Raw genomic sequence first — 15,085 nt, 5'->3', positions numbered from 1 at the left:
CTACCGCTCCAAATGCCTTCCCCAACCCAATTCATGCACACAGATGCATCAGACGTAGGGTGGGGAGCCACCTGCAAAAGGCTTCAGGGTACAGAAGGCATGGAATCCTACCCTTCAAAAGAAGCATATCAGTGTAATGGAAATGACTGCAGTTCTTCTGGCCCTGGAGGCTTTGCTTCTTATTCTCCAACTGGGCCCCCTTCAAATATTCACAGACAGCACCACAGTAATGTGGTATCTCAACAAACAAGGAGGGACCAGAGCTTACCTCCTTTGCAGGATAACTATATAAATTTGGGACCACGCCACCAGCACACCTTGTCCTTGCAGCCCTCATACATCCCCTCTCAGGAAAACAAACAAGTGGATATTCTCAGCAGAACATCCTCTCTACAGCATGAGTGGATATTGAAGAGGGAGACCTTTCTAGACATTGTCCATCGGTGGGGCCCCCCTCAAGTGGATCTTTTTGCCTCCCCCCAGAACAGACAATTAAACAAAGTCTGCACCAAGGATCACTCTCCACTTGCCTGGAGAGTAGATGCCTTCAGCATTCCATGGAAGGGACTGTTTCTATATGCTTTTCCACCCTTTCCATTAATCCAAAGGTCCTACTAAAAATCAGGAAGGACAAATCAAAAATCTTGCTGTTGACTCACTAGTGGCCAAGGCAACACTGGTTCCCCCTAATTCTCTCATTAGCCAAGGGCAATCACCACCAGTTACACCACAAGGTGGACCTTCTCACACAACAAAAGGGAACTTTAATTCATCCTCACCAACAGACATTAGGACTAACACTCTGGGTGATAAACTTCTAATCCCTTTTAGACACCACTACTCAGAGGACGTGCTTACAGTCTTGAGGGAGGCCAGGAAATCTGCTACTAAGAAATCACATTTATCTAAATGGGAGAGATTCTTCAAATGGTGTCTACATAAAGACAGGGACCCCAGCCAAGCAGAACCTTCCTAATCCTTGCTTATGTGTGTGAACTCATTAAGGATGACCTTTCTTACTTCTCAGTGAAAGCCCACCTTTCTGCCATTTCAGCCTGCCTGCCTCTCGACCCCCCTTTGCTATCCAGGGTGGATATAAAACTTTTCCTGAGAGGAGTCTTACACATCAGACCACCTAGAAAACACATCCCACCACCCTGGGACCTCAACTTTGTCCTGGAAAAACTAACACTGGCCCCTTTGAGACAGCTAGGAATGCTACTTTACAGTTGTGTACATGGAAGACTGTACTGTTGGTGGCCATTACTTATGCTAGGAGAATTACAGACTCTCATGGCCTGCCCTCCTACACAACCTTCCACAAGGACAGGGTGACTTTACGCACTAACCCTTCCTTCATGCCCAAAGTGGTCAACGAACTGTCCTTAAATCAGTCTGTTCACCTACCCCCTTCTTTCCCTCTCCATCTAACAGTAGTGAGAGGATTCTCCATTCCCTGGATGTACACAGACAACTTAGATTCTACCTAGACAAAACTAAGTCCTTCAGAAAAATCTAACCAACTGTTTGTCTCCTTCCATCTCAGGGCTCTGGGCAAGGCAGTCTCCAAACAAACTATTTCATGTTGGATCAGAAAATCCATTTCTTTCTGCTATTCACACTATGGCAAGCGCTTACCCTCTGGGGTGAGACCTCACTCCACCAGAGGCATGGCTACTTCCAAAGCCTTCCACAAAGGGCTAGACACAGCATCCATTATGGAAGCAGTCATCTGGTCCACTATTCACACCTTCACCAAACACTACAAACTGGATGAAGTCTCCAGAGCCAGGGCAGACTTTGCTAGAGCAATCTTGCAGGGGTTTCAGGAATCTTCCTCTTCTACCTCCACCCTTCCCTCTAACTAAGCTGTGATACTCTCCCACACTAAGAATACTACAAAATAGGAATAGAAGGACATAGAATAGTTATGTAAAATCTTACCATAACCATAGATGTCCTTGTCTTTCATGTTGCCAGTATTCCTTCTCTCCCTCCAACCCCCTGGATTATATTTGGACTATGGACATAACTCTTAGGCACTAGGAATCTGCACCCCAGATCAAGAGCAGACTAGCCAGCATATGACACTTGACATTTCTGGCTGACATCACTAATTAAACTTTTTGGGACTGTCTGTCTGGCCTTCAGGTTTGAGGTCTGTGTGTGCAGATGTCGCATTTAAGGCCCCTGATTTATGGCACTGTGTGTGACGTCCCATGCACCTACAGCAACCAGGCTTAAGCTTTTGTAAAGGAGCCGACGTTCGAGTCGCCTGAGGCGGGGAATCCCACACTAAGAATACTGCAACATGGAAGAGAAGGACATCTATGGTTATGGTAAGGTTTTACAGAACTATTCTTTATGCATAAGTGCAACTTACACAAGTGTACTTTTCTGTCCACCAGTCGGTGCTAGATGTCTACAAACATATGAAACTAGTTCTGACAACCTTGTGATTACAAGAGTTCTGTACCTTTATGTGGGGAGAATGAAATTTAGGAAAAACAGTTGCATTTGTCATTGGATTTTTTTCTGACGTCTTATCAAGGTGTAAAAGTAGAGTAAACTGTCGCTGTTTGTTACTACAAATGCTAAACACATCTTAAAAACGTTACATATGCTGAAGCTGCCGGTTATGGTTATGTCAGATTAACTGTCAATGTTTGTTATTACAAATGCTAAACACATCTTAAAAACGTTACATATGCTGAAGCTGCTGGTTATGGTTATGTCAGATTAACTGTCAATGTTTGTTATTACAAATGCTAAACACATCTTAAAAACTTTACAAATGCTGAAGCTGCTGGTTATGGTTATGTCAGATTTACTGATAAGAATGCAGAGTATTACAGCATGGTTTATAAGGGTTTCATGCAGGTTTGGTGACAGCTCTGCATATGTAGTCACTAATATTAAACTTCCTTAGGTGTAGTTCAGACGTCTTCATGGCTGGATTTAGGATTCATTGTAGTTTTTTTGGTTTCTGATAAGTAGCTCATGAAATAGGATTGTCTCATTATGTTTTGTTTGCAGGATTTCCAGTGTATCATTGGAGGTTGCCACTGAAGCTGAAGAAGAACATCATGACAGAGAGGTAGCATGCCTTATAGAGTCATGCAATTGCCCCCCAGGATATACAGGACTTTCATGCCAGGTACATGCGTTATCAAATTATACATGCATCATCCTTATTCTCAGAGCTAACTGTTATGTTAAACATATTTATTCTTTTTTAGGAGTGCAACACTGGCTATTACAGGCAAAATATGAGTGGGCTGGAAGTTCAAGGACCCTTGCCACCAATTGGTCCTTGTGTGCCATGTCATTGTAATAACCACAGTGAAATATGTGACATCAAAAATGGAAAATGCCAGGTAAGAACTGCAGTTTGGTAAACCACAGCTTCTTGAGATAATACAGTTTGATAGCAGTTGTACATCTTACAAGAATCATGTACTTACCTTTTGTAAAGAGGGCAGTATTCTCTCTTTTGTCCATGTGTTTTTTTCATGTGTGGAACTGGACTGTAAATTTCAACCATTTATTTATTTATTTATTTATTTATTGTCATAATGATGGCAAGCAAGTGAATTGATGCATCTTGGACCCTTTTCAGACATGACCCAGTCCACTAGGTCATGGGTAAATGTAACATAATGAGGGGTAGCATGTTTTTGGGATAAAACAATGTTCAGAGAAAACTCGCACAAACATTGGGAGGATATGCAAAACTGCACATAAAGAGTGAGCAGTGGTTAGTTTGGATTTAAGTGAAAAACCTTGAGCTGTGGAAATTTTACTGCTATGCCACAGTGGTGCCGTCTTAGGTGTGATGATTACTTCCAGGTCTTCTTCAGCTTTATTCTTCTGTAGGTCTTTTCCTTCTGACCATATTGGTTCCTGTCCATCCTACCCTCCTCCCAGCAAAACTAATTTTTACTCCATTGCATTAAGCTATAGCCATCTGGTCTGCCTACTCTGCAAACTTTAACAGGCACATAGCATGCTGCATCCAGCTTCTGCTGTTCTTTAGTAGTTTGTCTTGTCAGTAGCCTAATTCTGTTACCGGTTGCTTTGTTGCATCTTTCAAGTATGCTGAAAGAATAGTTGTGTAAAATCTTACCATTCTTACCATAACCATAGATATCCTTCTCTTCCATGTTGCAGTATTCTAGTTGTGGGATTTCCTGCCCTCAAGCGACTCGTACGTCGGCTCCTATACAAAAGCTTCAGCTTGGCTGTTGCAGTGTGCGTTGGATGTCACACGTAAGGCCATAAACCAGGGGCCTTAAATGTGATGTCTGCACGTGCAATCCTCAGAACTTGAAGGCCAGCAGGCAGAGAATAAGGCCCAGCAGGAGGAATACCAGTGGTTTTCTGGTGTGTGATCTGGTGTCCTACTGTAGCATGTGTAGGCCAGGTAAAGGAAAATGACATGGGGGAGCTGGTGGGTGGGAAGGAATACTGCAACATGGAAGAGAAGGGCATCTATGGTTACGGTAAGATTTTACACAACTCCTCTGTCCTTCTATTCCTGTGTTGCAGTATTCTAGTTGTGGAAGCGTACCACAGCTTATGCGGATGAGAAGGTGGTGGTAGATGAGGAGAATTCTACAAATCCCTGCAGGAGTCCCATGGCGAATCCTGTCTGAGCTCTGGAAACTTGGTCAAGTTTGTAATGTTTGGTGAAAGTGTGGATAGTGGCCCATGTGGCTTCTTCCATAATGGATGCCATGTCTAGACCTTTCATGAAGGCCCTGGAGGCAGACACAGCTCTAGTGGAATGGGCCTTTACTCCCACTGGAGGATCCTTTCCATGGTGGGAGTAACAGAGGCAGATAGTTTTCCTGATCCAGCATGCGATGGTTTGCTTGGAGACTTCCTTGCCCAGGGCTCTGGGCTAAAGGAGACAAACAGCTGGTTAGCTTTCTTGATGGTTTTGGTTTTGTCCAGATAGAACCTTAGCTGCCAGTGCACATCCAAGGAGTGCAGAATCCTCACCCCTTCGTTAGTAGGGGAGGGAAAGAAAGTGGGTAGATGGATAGATTGGTTTAGAGACAAGTCATTGATCACCTTGGGCATAAAGGAGGGATTGGTTCTCAGGTTGACTCTGTCTTTGTGGAAGATGGTCTGGGTGGGGCAGGCCATTTTGGCCGGCAACTCTGACACCCTTCTGGCTGAAGTGATAGCCACCAGAAGGACCGTCTTCCATGTACACATCTGTAGGGAAGAGGACCCAGATGGTTCAAAAGGATGCTGGGTTAGTTTCTCTAAGATGTAGTTAAGGTCCCAGGGTGGAAGGATAGGTTTCTTTGGTGGTCTCATGTGTAAGACCCCTTTAAGAAAGAGCTGTACGTTGAGCCTGGCTAGCAAGGTGTGGTCAAGGGGCAGGCAGGCTGATATAAAAGAAAGGTGTAATTTTACAGAAGAGTAAGAGAGTCCACTTTAAATCAATTGCTACACGTAAGACAGAACCAGGGGGACCTCCACAGAGCAAGGGTCCCTTCCCTTGTGCAGACACCATTTTGTAAATCTTTCCCACTTAGCCAGGTAAGATTTTCTGGTGGTAGGTTTCCTTGCCTCCCTTAGGACAGAAAGCACGTCCTGTGGCTTACTGACAGAACCCTGACTGTAAAAGTAGCCGACTCCAGATCCAGCTCCAGACAAGTGACAAGCAGAGTACCACAGGGTTCAGTCCTGGGACCGCTGTTGTTTGGTATCTACTTCTCTGAAGTACAGGCCAACACTAAGGGACTCTGGCTAACAAATTTTGCAGATGACTGCAAACTGGGAGCCATTATTGAATCCCCAAATTATGTGGATGTTCTACATAAAGGGCCTTACAGAAACAGATACTTGGTGCCAGAGCCATGGGCTGAAACTTAATGCCAAGAAATGTATAGTTATCCCCTTTGAAAAAAAACATGTACCCATGAATTACCACATAGGTAACCACATCGCCACAACAGTCAGGAAATTCTTCTATGTGGCACACCTCATCACTAAGGACTTTTCATCCAGAAAAAAAGGAGGTCATTGTCCCACAGTACTTATCCTTCATTAGACCCATTATAAGAGTACAACGCCCTGTTTGTTGTGTACCTCACAAAACATCTACAACAGCTGGAAAGGCCGCAGAAATACCTCACTAAAAGAATCACAGGCCTAAAGCAGATGCCCTATGCTGGCCGTCTAAAAAAACTCAAGCTATACTCTGTCACATATCGTCTACTCAGAGGCGATCTCTGCTTAACATACAAGGCCATGTCAAACCCTGAGCTGTTGGACATGCTCCACTTAAAGAAATCCCAATCCCTCAGAGCCACACGGTCCAGGGATCTAAACCTTGTCATCACAATGAACAAAACATGCTGGAGGGATAGGTTCCTTACCCAGAGACTCCCCAGACTCTGGAATAGACTGCCCTTACATGTCAAGCAGAGTGCCTCCTTGGCCCTCTTCTAAAGGAACCTTGACAATTGGATGGGAGATAGGAAATTCACCCCGGGGATCACGTCAGTCGCCCTGCTAGACAGGGGTCCAAGGAAGTAAATATTGTGGGAAGAAATATCCAGGAAATTGTTATGGCCTGGCTTGTATAGGCCCTAGGGCCGATAGCCTAGTACCAACCTGTGAACCTATGGTGTCTGAAGGGGATCAAAAGTCTACCACCCACAGCGTCAGGGATAACATCTGTAAGTGTGGGTGAAGGAGAGTTCCTTTGTATTGTGTCAGTAGGTCCACCTTGTAGGGTATCTTGAAGTGATTGCCCTTGGCTAGCTTGTGAAGTAGGGGGAACCAGTGCTGCCTTGGCCAGTAGGGAGTAACTAACAAGATTTTTGGTTTGTCCTTCTGTGTCTTCAGGAGGACTTTCTGAATTTGTGGGAATGGGGGGAAGGCATAAAGGTACTTCCCCTCTCAAGAGATTTGAAAGCGTCCACTCTCCATGCTAGAGGGAAGTAGGTTTTTGAGCAGAAGGTCTGCAGTTGCCTGTTCTGGGGGGAGGCAAACAGGTCTACTTGTGGAGCACCCCACCAGTGGACTATGTCTAGGAAGACCTCCCTGTTCAGCATCCATTCGTGCTGTGGTGAGGAAGTCCTGCTCAAGAGATCTGCTTGGTGGTTGTCCTGTGAGGGGATGTAGGCCGCCTGCAGGACTAGGCTGTGGCAAGAGGCTAGGTCCCATATCAGCAGGGTTAGTCTGCATAGCTGATAGGCCTTTGTTCCTCCCTGTTTGTTGAGGTACCACATAACCGTCATGTTGTCAGTAACTGTCAGGAGCACACCTGGAACCAGAAGGGGAATAAAGGTTTTTAGAGCTAAGAAGACTGCTGTCATTTCCCTGATATTGATGTGCTTGGCCTGTAGAGAGGGCTGCCACTTTTCTTGAATCCTGTAGGAAGCCAGAGTTGCTCTCCAACCTGAATCTAAGCCATCTGTATGCATTGTTTGGGTTGGGGTGGGGGGTTGTAGTGAGAGCCCCCGGTTTAGTTAGACTTGCTGGATCCACCAGTTGATGTCTGTCTTTAGACAGGGCAGGAGGGGAATGACTTGCTCTAAGTGATGTAGGTGTTGGGACCAGATACTTTTGAGGTACCACTGTAGCTTGCACATGTGCATTCTTGCCAGTGGTTGCATGGGGATGGTAGCTGCCATTAAACCCAGGAGACGGAGGAAATTGCCTTGCTGTGACATTGTTGGATAGTAGGGATGTTCTTCTTGTTTCACCTTTGAAGTCATCACATTTGGGTTATCTGCCTACAGGTAGCCCTCAGTCGGTCTGAATACCAGAGTCTTGGGATTTCTGTGTCGGATACTGTCACTTCTTCCATGACGTCAGGTCGTCAGGGGTATAAAACATGCAGCCGATGCCAGTTCATGAGTTTTTCTTGCCCCAGATGTCAGGAGCCACATTCTTGCCATGAGGTGCCTGAAGCAGAAGCAGATGTTCATCGTGTTACCCTGCTGCAGTCATCACACTTGGGTTATCCTGTTGTCAGGCGGTCCTGCAGTCGGCCAGAATTCCAAAGTCTTGGTCCGGCATCGGTTGCTGTCGCCTCTTCCCTGACGTCAGTGCGCCAGGGGTATATATATTGCAACCAACGCCATTTTCTTCAGTCTTTCTTGCCGCGCGGTGCCCGAAGCAGAAGCAGTTCGCAAGTGCCGGTTGGCCGACTCATGAGATTTTTGAATTCGAATTTCAGACTGAAGTCTTCTATAAAGCTAAGTACCCCGTTGGGGAAACTTTTCTTGCCTCAGACCAATGTCAAGAAAAAGTTAACAATTGTATTTCTTGTGGGAAGCAAATACCTCATAAGGATTTTCATTCTTATTGTATACCTTGCCTAGGCCCAGACCACGACGTCACTACTTGTCGGTTTTGTGCTAGGTTTAATAAGCGTACTATTAAAAGACGCTTTGATTTCGCATGACACTACTTCGGTAGGAAATTTAACTACACCATGCTGTCGGAGCAACCGACTACCGGCGTCCACAAAAAACGCAAGAATAAGGACAGACAGCCCAGTCCTAAGCCAGATTCCGAGGCCTCGGCTTATCCGGTCTCCGGTTCTCCGGTCCTCATTGAGGCTCCGACGCAGCCCCTGACTACCGCAGATCTGGAACCCGAGACCGCTACGGAATTTTTGGCGGAATGCACCAGGCCGACGCAGCCATTTAGTTCAGGCCCTTCCGACGACATTGTTACAAAAGACGTTGGTGCTTCAGAAACGCCATCGGTTTCTGAAGGCGTTTTCAGACCGACAACTCTCACCATTAAAACGTTTTCTAAGTCTAAGACTCCTACTAAATCTAAAAGGACTGCACTTCAGCCTCCTGTTCAAGGCCCCATGCCAAAGAAACAGATGCTCAAAATGGCTGAAGATTTGATTTCTTTAATCAGGGGTTCCCAGCCCCCTCCTGACAAAAGGCCTAGACAAGAGGAAGATTATGCATCCTCTGAACAAGTGTCCATTTCTTCAGACTCCTCTGAGGACCAAGATTACTCTTTCTCTCCTTATGAAGATTCTGATGCTGAGGACTCTATTCCCTCAGCTTCTCCTCCAGAAGACTATTCCTTTGGGGAAACTTTACACACTATGAGGGAACATTTTCACTGGGAGGGTCAGGACTACTCTGACTCGAAGAAAAGGCTCAGAGAGTTTCTTTTGCTCCCCCAACACAGACCTCTTGCCATCCCTCCAGTTTTAGACATTGTGGATGATGTCTATTTAGAATCCATTTTGAACCCTGATTCTCTTCCTCCTGCTTCGGCTAAGCCTGACAGATACTATAGAGTACCTGATTCACACAAATTTCTTTACAAAAGCCCTGTAGCTGACCCAGAGACTATCTCCCAGGGTCCCAAGGGGGCTAAGGCTTCTATGGCTAAAAACCCAGTACCTTCTGAGAGGGATTCTAGAGCACTAGACATGTGGGGGAAAAAGGTTTACACCTCAGCCACACTAGCTATGAGGGCACTGAATTGTCAATTTCACATGCTTAAGTATCAGCAATTCCTAATCTGTCAGTTAAAGCAAAGAATAACCACTCTCCCTCAACAATCTGAATTAAAAGAAGTACAGGATCTGTTACACACCACTGAACAGGTGGGCAAACATACCTTACAATGTGGGTTTGATTCTTTGGAGGCCTCCTGCAGAGCAGCTGTCACTGGGTCCATTATGCGTAGGCATGCCTGGTTAAAGGAACAAACTCTGCCTGATCATGTTAAAGCAAAACTACTAGATGCTCCCTTACAGCAGGATGTTCTTTTTGGAGTTAGAGCAGAAGTTTTAAAGAAGATGGAGGATAAGGCAAAATCTATGCAGACAGTCAAAGATTTCCTGCAGGTACAACCCCCTCGCTTCAGCAGAAACTGGCCAACAAAAAATTGGTCCTTTCCAGCTACTGACAGACCACAGAGGGGTAAATACAGACGCCCAAGGGGCAGAAGACAACCACAAGCCCAGTACAAACCTCGCCAGTGGGGCACTACAACACAGAAGGGAGGAGAAGACAGGTCTCAATCCACCAGAAGACAAACTCAATGACTTGCACCTCATCTGGCCAAGCAATACTCTCTTGGCAGCCCCCTTGGGGGCAAAACTCGCACTTTTTGCAGACAACTGGCACATTGACACAAAGGACAAATGGGTCCTAGACATAATTTTACGAGGATACAGATTCCACTTTCACACCTTGCCAATGAAAAGAGGAATGCCAAACCTGCCACAAAATCAATGGGCAGAGGCACAAAAACAAATTACTACTCTCATGGACATGAGAGCCATTCATCTGGTACCTACACAGGAGCAAGGCCAAGGATTTTACTCAAGACTCTTTCTAGTGCCCAGAAAGGACAATGCCTGGGACCTTTCAATTCTAAACACCTTCTTACAAGTACCCAAATTCAAGATGCTAACACTACAGCAGCTACTTCCCATGTTGGGCAAGGAAGCATGGCTAGTAACGTTGGACCTCAAGGAGGCATACCTGCATGTCCCTATCAGACAAAGTTGCAGAAGATACCTCCGTTTCATTGCAGGTTCAACCCATTACCAATTCTCTGCACTGCCCTTTGGCTTATCTACTGCGCCCAGAGTCTTCACAAAATGCCTGGCACCAGTAATTGCATACTGCAGACAAAGAGGAATTCAAATATATCCATACTTGGATAACTGCCTCATCCAAGCAGAAAGCAAGGACATTCTCTTATATCATCTGGCCTTTGTAAAGCATCTACTAAACTGCCTGGGGTACACAGTAAACCAAAAGAAGTCAAAACTAGTACCCTCACAAAAAATGACATTCCTGGGTGCCAGCTTGAATACAACGGCCCAGAAGGCTTATCTTACGCTAGACAAGCAACTACAACTGACTCAATATTTCAAGACAATGGCAACAAAGACCCAATTAACTGCAAGAAAAATTCTGCAGGCTTTGGGCTTCATGGCATCTTGCATACTAATAATGCCATTTGCAAAGCTGCATATGAGGAAATTACAGTGGTACCTAAAAAGCGTATGGTCTCAACACAGCCACAGCTTGGACACAATGATCTCTCATTCCCTGCCTACAACAGCAATTTCTATGGTGGTCACAGGCATGTCACCTCAACAAGGGTCAGCCTTTCACCTTGCCCCCAGCCAGGCAAACTATCACAACAGATGCTTCAGACTACGCCTGGGGGTCACACATGGCAGGACAATGCATTCAAGTCTTATGGACCGCAGATCAAAGAAATCTGCACATAAATCAAAAAGAGATGCTAGCTGTACAGAAAGCTCTGACAGCCTTCAAGGATCTATTACATCCAGGACAACTTGCAATAAAGATGGACAACACCACAGTAATGTGGTACATAAACAAACAAGGGGGTACACATTCCTACCCTCTATGCAGGCAAGCAATGATCTTATGGAACACAGCTCTGGCTTACCAAGTTCAGTTACAAGCTCAATTCCTGCCAGGACAGAAGAACACATTGGCAGACGACCTCAGCAGAAACATCAAGGATCCCCACGAGTGGAAACTAGATCCACAAATATTTGCAATGATAACTCAAAAATGGGGCCTTCCAGACATAGACCTGTTTGCCAGTCCTCAAAACTATCAACTAACAAAATTTTGTACAAGGACATTCCACCAACAAGCTTGGAAAGTGGACGCACTCTCTTTCAGTTGGAAAAACCTGACAGTATATGCCTTCCCTCCATTGCCTCTCCTCACAAAGGTTCTTCTGAAAGTCAAACAGGAGAGACCACGACTGATTCTCATAGCCCTAGACTGGCCACGCCAGCACTGGTACCCGCTATTGAGAAATATGGCCCACAGCCCTCCATGGATATTGCCTCAAATCCCCCATTTGCTCACGCAACAAAACAATCAGATTCTTCACAGCCAGCTCAAAACCTTAAATCTGGCTGCATGGCAAATCAACTAAACATCCAACCAGTTCCTCTTTCACAAGCAGTTCTGGATGTCATTCTGGTAGCCAGGAGGCCAAGCACCAGGAAGGCTTATGCGGACAAATGGAAAAGGTTTTGTGCCTGGAACCAAGCTAAAGGCCAAGACACAATTCAGCCTCACATGCCTCACATTCTACAGTATTTAGCTGAGATGTTGCACAAAGGACTTTCTTTTTCCTCCATTAAAATCCATGCTTCAGCTATTTCAGCTCACTACAACACGGATCCACCTTTATTTTCACATCCTCTTCTAAAGCAGTTCCTCAGAGGGGCAAAAAACATTAGACCACCCAGGAGAGCTCCTACACCAACATGGGACCTCAATTTTGTTCTGGAAAAACTAACGCTACCTCCCTTTGAACCAGCTTTCTCTGCAGATCTTCAGTTCCTATTATGGAAGACTGCCCTGCTCCTAGCAATAAATTCAGCTAGAAGAGTCTCAGAGCTACAGGCACTAATGGCTGTGGAACCTTTTCTCATTTTTCATCAAGACAGAGTTTCTCTACGAACCAATCCTTCCTTTATGCCTAAGGTGGTTTCCAGTGTGGCTTTAAATCAAACCATTCATTTACCCACCTTCTTCCCAAATCCACAGAACAAAGGTGAGAGACTCCTGCATTCCCTGGACATTTACAGGCAACTTCGTTACTACTTGGACAAAACTAAGGCTTTCAGAAAATCTGACCAGCTCTTTGTATCCTATGCCACACCTTCTCAAGGGAAGGCTATATCTAAGCAAACCATTTCTAAATGGATAGGTCATTGCATACGTTTCTGCTATACCCATCATGGGAAACCAGTTCCTGCTACCATTAGGTCCCACTCTACCAGGGCAACAGCTACCTCTACAGCCTTTCTCAGGGGGGTTCCAACCAAGGAGATTTTAGAAGCTGTAACTTGGAGTTCAGTACACACCTTCACCAAACACTATCACTTACCTCTTTACTCTAAGACCAGGGCGGGCTTCGCCACTGCAGTTCTGCAGGGCCTTATAGCCTCCACTAACCCTCTATGATTCCTCCCCCCTACCTTAGCTTTGGGATTCAACCCAAGTGTGATGACTGCAGCAGGGTAACATGATGAACATAGTACAGTTTTGTACCTACCATAAATGTAGATGTTCGAGTGTTCACCCTGCTGCAGTCCAGGTTACCCTCCCTCCATCCCCTCTGATCTACTGACTAAATCTCTTCAATACCTTACTGATGTATTTGCTTATAGCTGAAGGGATTTTGTGTTTGTGCAGAGGTTACTCCATTTGGTACGAATTTCTGACCACCTTTTTTGGGGGCACCTGACATCTGGGGCAAAAAAAACTGAAGAAAATGGCGTCGGTTGCAATATATATACCCCTGGCGCACTGACGTCAGGGAAGAGGCGACAGCAACTGACGCCGGACCAAGACTTTGGAATTCCGGCCGACTGCGGGACCACCTGACCGCCTGACGACCTGTGATGACTGCAGCGGGGTGAACACTCAAACATCTACATTTATGGTAGGTACAAAACTGTACTTTCGCAAGTGCCGGTCGGCCACCTCCTGAAATTTTTGTTTTTCGAGTTTCAGACCTGAAGTCTTGTAAAAGATAAGTACCCCGTTGGGGATCCTTTTTTCTTGCTCTAACCGATGTCAGAAAAAATTAATTATTGTCTTGCCTGTGGAAAGCAAATACCTCACAGAGATTTTCATTCTTACTGCATCACCTGTTTAGACCCAGACCACGGCGTCCCTTGCTATCGGTTTTGCACCTTGTTCAATGCCCGAACTGTTCGTTGTCGGGCTATTTTTGTCGCTAAATTCTTTCGCTCTCGATTTCCATATTCTAAAATGGCTTCGATAAGCCATCCGACTACTGATCTTCTGAAAAAACGTAAGGACAAAGACAGAGACAGACCACATAGGTCCAAAACTGCTGACGACGCTACCGTTAAGTTAGTCACCAGTCCGCCGGTACTCAGTGACGTGCTTTCGCAGCCCCTGACACCCACTTCTACAGATTTGTAGGCCTCTACTGAGACCCATTTGGAGTCCGGTATGCAGCGAGATGCTTCTTCGACTATGGAAGCTGCCGGTGTCTCTACCTTGGATGGGTCTGGAGCCACTGTGCAGGCACTGGCTTCTGAGGGTGTATTCAGGCCTTCCGATTTTCATATTAAAACGATAACTTCGTTTCAAACCAATAAGTACCAAATTTCTCAGACCTAGAGTTCGCACTGCGCCTGGGAAACCCGACGACCAAAGCGCATTCTCAGGCCCACATGCCACAAAAACAAATGCTTAGAATGGCAGAAGACCTTATTACTTTAATTAGGGAAAGTCAGCCTTCACCCTCAAAAAGACCAAGAACTGATTTTCCTTGTGATTCTTCAGATCAGGAGTCTTGATAACTCTGACCCTTCTGATTACCAGGACATACCTTTATCTACCTATGAGGATTCTGATGCAGAGGATTCCATTCCCTCTGCTTTCCCACCAGAAGATTTTTCTTTTGGTGAAACCCTGCATATCGTTAGGGAGGATTTATGCTGGGAGAGCCAGGACTACTCAGTCCAAAAAGAGACTCAGGGAATTTTTAAACTTGCCTCAGCACAGGCCTCTAGCTATCCCTCCTGTTCTGGAAATTGTAGATGATGTCTTCTTGGAATCCAGCCTTACCCCTGCCTCCAGCTCCCAGGAAACCTGACAGGTACTACAGAGTACCTTACTCCCACAAATTCCTCTTTAAGAATCCTACTACGGATCCAGAGACCTTTTCCCAGGGACCTAAAGACATTAAGGCTACGACGGCCAAAAATCCTACCCCTTCGGACAGGGATTCTAGGGCTTTAGACAGATGGGGTAAGAAGGTATACACTTCTGCTACTCTTGCCATCATGGCTTTAAATTGCCAGTTTCATATGTTACAGTATCAGCAACATATTATGGAACTAATTAAACAGAAAATTATGTTGAGTCCTGATTGTGCAGAACATAAAGATTTACAAGAGTTAATACATTCTGCTAACCAAGTTGGTAAACATACTTTGTAATGTGGTTTTGATACCTTAGAAGCATCTTGCAGGACTTCTGTCACTGGGACTGTTCTTAGAGTACATGCTTGGCTTAAGGTACAA

At 45.4% G+C, this 15,085-nt stretch overlaps 1 protein-coding gene across 1 annotated transcript in view; it reads left to right on the top strand.

The window, feature by feature from the left end:
• Positions 1-15,085, top strand: part of LAMA1 (laminin subunit alpha 1) — a 3,417,884-nt gene that overhangs the window by 1,546,335 nt on the left and 1,856,464 nt on the right. Inside the window, exons 21-22 of the mRNA XM_044066516.1 lie at positions 3,037-3,157; positions 3,240-3,377. Coding sequence (XP_043922451.1) covers positions 3,037-3,157; positions 3,240-3,377 — 259 coding nt within the window. The remainder of the gene's footprint in view (positions 1-3,036; positions 3,158-3,239; positions 3,378-15,085) is intronic.

This window comes from Protopterus annectens, chromosome 3.part1 (genome assembly GCF_019279795.1).
Source record: "Protopterus annectens isolate FY-2018-M chromosome 3.part1, PAN1.0, whole genome shotgun sequence".
In the NCBI taxonomy this organism is placed as follows: domain Eukaryota; kingdom Metazoa; phylum Chordata; order Ceratodontiformes; family Protopteridae; genus Protopterus; species Protopterus annectens.
This window is presented reverse-complemented; position numbering and strand designations above follow the sequence as displayed.